Here is a 10,532-nt window from a genome sequence, read left to right as displayed (position 1 = left end):
CACAACAAAAAAAGGCCCTGAACGATAATAGTCCCGAATTACTATAATCCCAGATATTTCAGAATGTAGATGACTGAGAGAAAAACGGAGATCAATTTTGGATTTTGCGCTCATAAATAAATTCGATTATTGTCTTCAATTTGTTTGTACAAAATTCCCCCACACTGATTGTTCCCCTGTGATAATATATATTTTTTAGTTTGCTAATGCCCCATCATCAACTTATAGAAATGAATAAAAACAACTGAAAGGAAAATACATTACACCTTTGTTTATTTAATAAAGCAAGCCTTGATATATATGCAACAGAGCGGTTGTTTAATGAGGTTTACTAATATCTGGAGTATAACAAGCCTGGATTACCAAACCTCATCTAGGGTGAAGTGTATTTTTTATGGTTAAAAATCAAATGGCAAGTTCTAATTAAGTTTTACAATATTGTTCCCTTGTCATTTAATCAGCATCAGAGAATCCATGTTCAGTCACAAGCTACAATAAATATATCTTCCACAAAGACAACATTTGAACTAAAATAAAAAGTATTTGATGAAAAAAGCTTTATTAGAATAAAGTTGGATTCACCAAAGTTCTTACGCAATCATTAAGCACGCAAAATTTCTCCCTTTTTATTATTATTAGTGCACTTCATTTCATAAATTATTTTCGAACATAAAAAAGTTACAAACATAATAATAAGTAGGAGAAGAAAAAATGCGTGTTAAATTCTGCGTAAGCACCTCAGTGAACCAACCTTATTATTTCAACCTGAGAGTGCTACATATATTATCTTTAACATTATTTTTCAAGTCAATTACGAAACACTTGCCAAAAATGAAGTTTAGATCATCACATTCTATCCGTTAAAGTTAGGAATCATCTGCTTAGCAAGAGATGTACAAGGTAGGGCATCAAAACGTGGACTCAAGATATGAATTTAGAAATACTTTAATAATTTTATATTTTCAATAGTAGTCAAAAAAATAATGTTCACAAAACATGTAAACAAGGTTTTTGAAAAACTTTTTTCAGTCAATATGGCCACCTTCATTATCAATCACAGTCCTTACACGTCGCCTGAAGGCCATGCATGAGTTGATGAAAAACTCCTCTAAGAAAATGACCCTTGCAGCCACTATGGAGGTCTTCAGTGAGTCCACATTTGGATGTGAGGTCCTGTTGGTTTCCATCTACAAAGTACCCTATATAGAAAAGTCCAGTGGTTCAAATCTGGCGAGGAAAGGGATCATATCTTTTTGAACCAGAATCGAGCCATGTTATCTGCGCAGAACGTGTGAGAGGGGGAGCCGTCCTGATTCCACACGTAATTACTCTCCGTGGAGTTTGTCTTCAGTCATGGTAAAGATGGTTTACCTAAGTACCTTATAGTAGGCCTCCTAGTCTAATTTCTGCCCAGCCTTGAAAAATAACAGATACATCTTCTTTCCATCAGAGACACAACGCCGAGGACTATTGTTTCGGTTAAATATTTGGTGTGGTAAGCCCCTTGGACCTCTTCTTTTGTTTCCTCAAGCCATCGGTCTTTTCGGCAGTTGTGGAATTCATCAACTGTGAAAATCTTCTTGTTCCAGAAAATTATCACATTTTCCTTGCTCCATATAAGGATTTTCTTCCAGCTCTCGAATTCTTTGTCAGAAGGTGGGGTGGGGTCCTTGAGAAAGAAACTAATCCCTAATTGTGCTTTATAGTCATCCTGATAGTCCTAGGAACCACAGAGAAGTCGTTGGTGAGGCGATTCATAGACTTAGTGGGATCCTCCTCTATATTATTCTCAAAACCTAGCAAGAACTTCTTATCCCTCTTTAAATTATGCTCTCCACTTCCTTACATCCTGGAGATGTATTCTCCTTTTTTTTCATCTTGGCCAAGTTAAATTCCAGGCTCCTAAAACACTTAACATCCGTAATGTTCATCACATCAACTCCAGCATTTAGGAGATCTGAGATGCGCTACCTTTTTGCTTGTTGCTTGTTGATGATGATGAAATGACTAAAGGCCTGGTGTAGTTTGTTTATGTAAAAAGGACGGGAGAAACAGAATATCACAAAATAATCACTAAACCTTTTCATTGTAATGAGAAAATAAACATTAATTAACAGTCTACTTTTTGTATGAATATTTTAGGTAACTCTTTAATATAGAATTAAAAAAGAGTGATGATTGAATTATGGTGAATTTATTAACAATATTAATATTATAATAGACAGTATTTTCCGTGTATCATTTTCATTTACTTTTCCACATTCATGACAAGTGGAATGTACTGTCTACTATAATATTAATATTATAAATAAATTTATCATCATTCGATCATATCTATTTTAAAATTATGTATAAGTATATCTATCTATATTTACCTTATTTATATTTATTGTTCGTTCATATATTACCAAAAATGTCGGATCTAAACTTTATTTTTGATAATTTTTTTGTAATTGACGAATAGTGGCACTCCCAGGATGAAACACTAAGCAAGTTTTTTAAAACTTTATTATTTCAGTTCAAAATGTTGTTTTCGCGGAAGAGATTTTGATTATATTACAGCACGTGTTGAGGTTGAGTGACTGGGCCTTGCTCCACTCCAGCTATTAAAAGAACTCCACTATATTCATTATTATAACCCAACACATTTATATATTTTCAATTTACATGTATTGTAATTGAGGGTGAGCGATTTTTAACTTTCAAAAACTTCCGGAAATTATAAATAATCTTGAACTTGATGAATAGTACATACATTTACATATTAATTACCATAGAATAATAAAACAATTATTAATAACAGTTGTTATGATATTATTTAAATTATATTTATGCCTTTATAGTACATACTAAAGAGACTAAAAAGGAAAGAGGAGACAAGATGGTTGAAATAGAAAGTAAACAAAAACTATGCGCATATGAATTTTGTTCAAAATTCACGTAACCTCGATCAAAAAATAAAGAATATTAATACCATTCGATTAGGGTTAGTATGTTTGTTTTAAAATAACTTTTATAATTTTTTAGAGCATAATTATGATTCAAATACTATCAACTATGGTTTTAATTAATAGTTTATGTTTTTGGTTTATTCTAAAGAAAAATACATAGCACTGTCCGAAACGTTGACTTGGATGAAATTATATTTGATAAATCTTAGTCAAAAAACGTGACATAACAATGAACTCCGCAAGATATTACAAGATCGCATATACAGACGTTTAGACAAATTTGAATTAAGGATAAAAAAAAAAATTCTTGATAGATATACATGCCTCTCTTTCCCTTATAGTCTCTTTAGTATATACTAAATAATTACTAATATTTCTATATTTAATTGACTATATATACAGTTATGTGCGTAAATAGTAAATGGTTAATTTTAACCAAAAGATTAAAAAAGAAACTCCTTTAGGATGATTCATTATTAACATATTATAAGTCATAATTAGAGAAGCTAAGTATCTTCTGATCATAATAATTGGATTTTTCAACACTTAAATCATAAAACTACCGGCCATAATGTTTAAAAGTGGAGTAATCTTGCTCTAAGATTGACTTGTTTTGAGAATCTTTATTCAACTTGTGAAAAACAAGTGGGTCATTTCCAAGAAATTTCAATGCAATCTTCACAAATTATTAAAAGTATAAATGTATACAAACTAAAAACTTTTCCAGTTTACCACCTTAAACATTATAGTTTATTTGATGTCTACGTTAATATTATAAAGAGTTTGTTATCTGGCTACTTGTGCCACAAACCCTCTGGTTACAATCAGTTTTGAGAAGCAAAAAAAAAGTTTGCAAAGTCAGAAATATAATTTATTGTATTTAGTTCATTGCTTTTTTATATATTGGGATTAATCAATGTATATACTATGTTATTATATAATTACAAAGTAAAAGAAACGGGCATACTGCAATTTGTAAACTTGAATATATTTAATTCTATATTTTCAACAATCTAAAAATTAAGTAAAATTAAGATACATTGCTTCAATTGAATAAAATAATTAGTATAAACGATTTTCTTTCATATTGTTGACAAGGGTGGAGTTGATTAAAAAATATTAATAATAAACCAGGGAAAATATAAATTAGAAATAGTCATCTATAAATTAATATTTTGTTATAAATCCATTTTATTTTATAATAAAATTATTATTTAAGTAGCTAGGTTAAATGCAAGTACACTTAAACCATCGTAAATACCATGCACAGGTACAAAAGAAAATACATAAAGAACTTTATTAAGATTATACGTCATGTATAGGTCGGAACAATCCGTTGAAGTAGCTATTTTAGTTGAGAAATGTTTTCTTTTCAATATTAAAATTTTGATTATTTGGTGGAGATACACATTATGCTACGTGGATTATAAAAATAGGAGAAACAATGAGGCTTTAAAATTAAAAGTAAATTGTTTATGTTGACAAAGAATCTGCCACTTTATTTTTCCTTACAATGTCAACCCCGGGTTGAGGTTGCGTCATTTATTTATATATGGTGTCACTCCATATATTTATATATAGAACTCATAGACAGATCTGATCATTTTTTTATCTCTAGTCTATGGTCTGATGCGATTGTGTGGGACATGTTAGCTTATAAATTTATTACCTGTGATAATATAAATTTTAGGAAAGCTAAGTACTAAATTGAGAATTCCTACTGAGGTGACGACAAATCATTTTATAACTAAAAGTCGTTCTCAACTAAGGTCAAGGTGTTTGATCGTTGAAGTGCCTATAATTATGGCTGAGCATCCGTCAAAATTACGAGAGGACATAGTCAACAAATCTTTCATCCACGACATACTCAAAGAAAAATATGGAAATGACATCCAATTCCTTTCGTATAGTGTAAGGCCCATTTCAATAGATTACAATGATTTGGAAAACGATGTTTTTTGCATATTTTCCTTATGCTTTATTTGATGGAAATGAAATATAAAATCTTTTTTTAGGCTAGGGTTGGATCTGATATAGGGGATAATTATGTTGGAGATCTAGTTGCAGTTGACATTCAAGTAAAAAATGTGAAAACAAATGAGGAAAAAATGTTTAATTGGATGTTCAAAGTAATGAAGCGTGGAAAATGTGAAAAGGGAATGAAACAATTTAGTTTGTTTGAGCGAGAATTTGCCTTCTACAACAACTATCTAAATGATTTGGATAAATATGTCAAGCCAAGTGAGGTTCACTCATTAATTGATTTAATTATTGGTATTTTTAAATGTGCACAACGTTTTCTTAGTTGTGAGAGTTAATTCATATTGAAATATTCATTTTTTATATAATTGATTATCTACGCTGTCGTGAGCAGTTTGTGAGATTAATTTAATTTCATGTATTGTAGAGATATTACGAACCGTACCTCTGATATATTCTGTAAACAACCCGGATCTGCAGGTTTTAGTTTTCGAACATCTTGGAGCTAGTGGTTATAGAGATCCCGTGGATAAAAAGATTGGAGTGGACGATGATCATGTGTATAATGTTTGTAAATGGCTAGCAGAGCTTCATGGATCAGCTTTTGTTCTTTTCCAAAAATATCCTGGGGGGTTTTTCTGAATGGAAAAAAAATAATTTTTTTGCTGAGCCTGTACAATCTGATCAATTTGATGAATTTGGTGCAACATTGGTCAATTCCTATTATAATTTATTGGAGGATTTACTAAATGGGTCAGAAAATGATTTGTTGGTTGAAACTTTTGAAAAATCATTAAAGGATTTTTTCGAAAATACACCAGAAGATGTCTCTATTGCAGTCAAAATAAAAAAGACTTTGTACGAATCCAGGTTGATTAAAAAAACTACATTTTTTGGTTCTTTATGTTTCTCATTTCTATTTTTGCTTGTCCATAGATCAGAATTTAAAACTTTATGTCACGGAGATGCTTGGTTCAATAATATGTTGTTCAAGTACAATGATGATGAAAAAGTTAATGATGTCATTCTTTTGGATATGCAAGGGGTTTATTCAGGAAATATTGGTGAGTTAAATACTTTCCCTTCACAGTATTTACCTAAAATAATTTACTTTTTGAATATTGTCACTCATAGGATCGGATTTGGTTTATTTTTTACTTAGTTCAGTCACATGTGAAGACTTAACCAAGAATTTGGACAACTATCTCGAATACTACAGAGAGTGTCTATGCGCATTTGTGACTGAATTAGATCCAGATATTAAAGTACCTCTTTCATTCGAGGATATAAAGATGGATTTTAAAAAGTCTTCCTTTATCGGATTTATGTTTGCATCTGGAGCATTTCCTCATACAATCATTGAAAAAAGTGAATTATCATCCTTCGATCTACAAAATGTTGATTTAACCAATCCTGATGATGTGAATAAGATGATGGTGGAAATAAGAGATCATGGAAAGAAGGTCATACATAGTAATCTTAATTTGTACTATAGATTGGTTGGCGTTATTCGCTTTTTAACTGAGCTAAGAGTATTTGACTATTTAAAAAATTGACTTTTTGACTTTGAAATATGTTCATTCTACCAATAATTAAGTCTCCTTATCTCTATGCTTCGATTTTATATATAATAATATATTTTATATACTCTATATTGTTACTTCACATGATTATCCTGAATGGCATACATGTAATGTAAATACACGATAAAATATAATATCAATATTCAAAAATCCCTTTTTCTTGAACGATCATGTCCTATTTACGAAACATGATCCGTTACTTTGGGTGCATTCTCAATTCCATTTTAACTACAAACATTTCCAGATTCTTCCTGAATGCTTCCATTTTTCTCTTCTTCTCAAAACAAACGTATAAACTTCCTCTTTCTCCAATATGTGTTTCCATTATCGATACGAATTTCATATGTCCTATCATTCCGATTCATTATCTTTCCAATAGTACTATTCCATTGTTTGAAACGGAACTTTTAAATTCGTACCGTTCTTCCAACCTCAAGTATTGGTAAAGTCTTGGAGTGTCTATTCTGGACATATAAAAAAGGGGACTTACTACAGAATTTGACTTCACTCAATTTATCTACGATAGTGTGTGTGTCAGCTGTTGATGTCTAATTACTAATTATATTCAGTCATCCATTCTCCTCATCTACTCCGTGTTTCGAGACATTAGGAATCCATATTTCTGCTATTAAAGTGAAGGACATTAGTCTCCTGGAATATGCTCTCATCAAACAACTCTATCAATAATCCTTTATTTCAAAGAATTGAAGTCCCAAGTATATGTCCTCCGGGTCTGTCTCAACAATCTACATTCTTGATTCTACAATTTTACAAGAGTGTCATTCTATTAAAGACATTCAAATCCATTGAGGATCTTCCTCGTCATGGTGAAAAATATGAGCGAAGTCTCAGTTTCTCAAGAGGATCACTTTTAGATAGTGGACTACAGCGAGGAAAGACGAATATTGTATAATTTCACTCTAATCCATGAGGGAAATGAAATGGAAGCCTTATTCTGTGTTAACTCTTAAGCCTTGTCATCATCAATTCACTCATTCCATCCAAGACCAAAATATATAGTCAATCACTATGACTTATTTGTATTGACTGTATTAACTTTGTTGGGATTTATTGATTTTCATAAACATTCTTCATCAAATAGAAGAGACTAGCTGGAGACTCATTGGCGAATGTGTGGAAGTTATCGTGTTACTTCGCCACTCCCGTTATTAAAGAAAAGGTCATTACGATAAAGTGCAACTCCATTAAATGAAGTGATCATGAATAATTAATTGTAAACATTCCTTCCGTTTCATTCCACTCGATATATAGTGAGCGTTTTAAGTTGACAATACTGATACGTATAGAGGTTATGTTTAGTTAGCAGCATCTCATGGAAGAACACACACCAACTTTCAGCCAGATCGGTCTATTTCTTTCTGTTTGCCATTCGTTTGAATAGAGGAAGTAGAGTGATTTTCAAAAAATGGAAGGAAAAACGCATCAGGAGACTAAAATAACCTTGATAAACATTATGGCGACTCTGTACCTTCGATTAGAACAGTTTATAAGTGGTTTCAAAATTTTAGAAGTGCTCATATGGGCAAAATTGACGTTGAGCGTTCTACACACTCTGTTGAGGTTCCTACTCCATAAATCATTGATAAAATCCATTATATGGTGATGGATGACAAAAGAGTGAAAGTGTGTAAGATTGCTAGTGCTGTGGGCATCTCGAGTTGGAATAATATTTCCATTAATTTTGTGACCACAACTTCTGAGGTGTGAGCTGGTGCATTGTCGTGATGGAAAATTAATTTTTGTGGGCCTATCGTCTGCATTTTTCTTGCAGCTCGGTTTTCAAACGGTCCAATAGCGATGAATAATATGCACTGGCAATTGTTTGACCCTTTTCTAGTTAGTCGATGAGGATTATTCCTTGCAAATCCAAAAGACAATCCCCATAATTTTTCCTGCCGATTTTTCGATTCAAATGAATGAAAAACAGAAAAAAATAGACCATTCTACCACAAAGTTGGTGTATTTCGGACTTTGCACGTACTCTGTACTAAATAGATGGATGTGTGAAAATTGTAAAAGTCAACAAAACCTCAGAAGCTCACCTTCTTCTATTAATAAAAACCAAGGACAAATGCGTAGGTAAACTCTTTAGTAGTCCTTCATAAAAATTAAAAACATAGATGAATGAAATTAAGAACCATATGTATTTGTAATTTTTAAACACAGAAGTGAGCTCGAAGTCTTACATGACAATACTTTAGGCTTATAAATTATAATATAACCAAGCCCGTCGCCATGATGTGTAGGGGCACATATATTAAATGCCCCTCTCTGTAATAACAGTTTTTTTATTAAAAAATCTGGATGCCATGTGGAGCTCACCATATATTTATGCCAATTTTATTTGAGATGGTAAGAGAGAATGATTTTGTTAATTGATTGAAGTTAATTATGTACGAATAAGGATAATATTTTGTAGGCTTCCATTTAATTTCCCTAATGGATTAGAGTAATCCTAAATGGGGCTTTTGTAGCCTTGTTAGAGCAAAAGATTATAAAATACCCAAAAAGAGTATCATTTTTGAGAATTTTGTGGCCTTTCTCGGATGCAATTAAACTTTTGGCTGGATAAATTATATTACTGTTGCAACATTAACAACACTCTAAAAATTGGAAAATGTAGATCCTCTTCCAATTAACCCCCATATCTCATACATCACTTCACACCCCTAAAACTATTAAATCAAAAATTGCATCACGAATAGAGTACATATATTAGGGAGTTTTAGAGCAGTTGCTTATAGCATATAACACAGAAAAGAGTTTGTGGCTAATACTGTGTTCTATGTACTACGATTGTTACTCCTCTTAATGTGTTTTAGAGGCATTGACAAAACCAAAGAATTTGGGGGTTTTTTTATAACTACAATCAGAGATTTGAAAAAAATATTGTCAAATAGTTTGTTTCTGTTCAAAAATATAATTGTTATTTTTTTTAAATACATCCAGATAACGCACAATGCATATGTAGGTACGTTTGATACTTGAAGTTTCACCTTTTACTAAAAAAATTTGATATTTGAATTTTTTTTTCAAAAAATTTAATTTAATTTTTTAATTTTTACTCTCTTTGATTTTTTAATTTTTTCTTCAAAAACTTTATACTTGAAATTAAAAAAATATAATTTTTTGTGAATAGCTTTGGATTTTTGAAATTGTTTTCCAAACAATTTTTATTTGAAATTTTTTTTTTTTTAAATGAAAAAAATTCAAAAATCCACAGTTAATCCAAAATTCGAAAATCTCAGAAGATTATATTCAATTTTTTGAAAAAAAAATCAATTATTTAGTTATTACGCACAAGTCCCTTAATTGGATGAGGGCTACAACCCACCACCTGTGGACGCCCCGGACTTAATACTTGGAGGCTCTTTTCTCAACATCGAAGCACTATTCAGGTTGCCAACAACAACAACAACATAACTCACACGCTAAAAAATGCTTACAATTTAAAACCTTATGCATACATTACATGCTAGGAAACAACTGAAGATCTTATAATGGAAGTGAAATTATTTTTGCTATACACCAAATTTTTTCCTTTCAAGATGTTACTATAATTTACTCATAACCCATATTCATATGTTCACAGAAAATAATAGTGTTTTTAAATGTATTAAAGAAATGCAATCGCCAGAGGAGTAGTCCCATCACTTATTCCTGTAGATATTATATTTTATTTGACAATTTTTTTTTTGTAAAAATTACTCATGAATAAAGAATACATGTATAAAACTTATTACATGTTTTAGTTTTTTTATGAGAAATCTCATCAATCAAAACTTTTTTTAGGGATGAGGAAGAGGGTAAATTTTTTCAGCACTTTAAAAACTTATGTTTTCCAACAATTTTTTTTTTTGATAGATTTAAAAAATAAAATAAAACTTGTAAAATCTATATTTTTTATAGTATCAATTTCTAACTTAATTTGAGAATGAATATTGTATTCATATTAGATCGACTGATGGAAGTTAGGTGGTATAAGCCGCGTTGCTAG

The 10,532-nt window shown here is 31.0% G+C and overlaps 1 protein-coding gene and 3 long non-coding RNA genes across 5 annotated transcripts; 3 read left to right on the top strand and 1 right to left on the bottom strand.

The window, feature by feature from the left end:
• Positions 1-251: 251 nt before the first annotated feature.
• On the bottom strand, positions 252-905 carry LOC121118503 (uncharacterized). Its single transcript, XR_005864480.2, has 2 exons — positions 766-905; positions 252-527 (listed from the first exon to the last, which is right to left on the bottom strand). It is a non-coding gene; the product is annotated as an uncharacterized lncRNA (long non-coding RNA).
• On the top strand, positions 760-2,962 carry LOC121118504 (uncharacterized). Its single transcript, XR_005864481.2, has 2 exons — positions 760-900; positions 970-2,962. It is a non-coding gene; the product is annotated as an uncharacterized lncRNA (long non-coding RNA).
• Positions 2,963-4,546: 1,584 nt separating this feature from the next.
• On the top strand, positions 4,547-6,664 carry LOC121117899 (uncharacterized). Its single transcript, XM_040712420.2, has 5 exons — positions 4,547-4,862; positions 4,967-5,192; positions 5,359-5,801; positions 5,868-5,995; positions 6,066-6,664. The coding sequence occupies exons 3-5, from the start codon at positions 5,524-5,526 to the stop codon at positions 6,485-6,487; spliced, it is 828 nt and encodes a 275-aa protein (XP_040568354.1). The 5' UTR covers positions 4,547-4,862; positions 4,967-5,192; positions 5,359-5,523; the 3' UTR covers positions 6,488-6,664.
• Positions 6,665-7,041: 377 nt separating this feature from the next.
• LOC121117898 (uncharacterized) lies at positions 7,042-10,274 on the top strand. 2 transcript variants are annotated; one of them, XR_011779989.1, is made up of 2 exons: positions 7,042-8,614; positions 9,826-10,274. It is a non-coding gene; the product is annotated as an uncharacterized lncRNA (long non-coding RNA). The 2 variants fall into 2 exon arrangements; XR_005864269.2 differs by having other exon boundaries at positions 7,833-8,610.
• Positions 10,275-10,532: the final 258 nt, after the last annotated feature.

Source organism: Lepeophtheirus salmonis, chromosome 5 (assembly GCF_016086655.4).
Source record: "Lepeophtheirus salmonis chromosome 5, UVic_Lsal_1.4, whole genome shotgun sequence".
Lineage (NCBI taxonomy): Eukaryota > Metazoa > Arthropoda > Copepoda > Siphonostomatoida > Caligidae > Lepeophtheirus > Lepeophtheirus salmonis.
The sequence above is the reverse complement of the archived record's forward strand: the minus strand, read 5'-3'. Positions and strand labels throughout refer to the sequence as shown.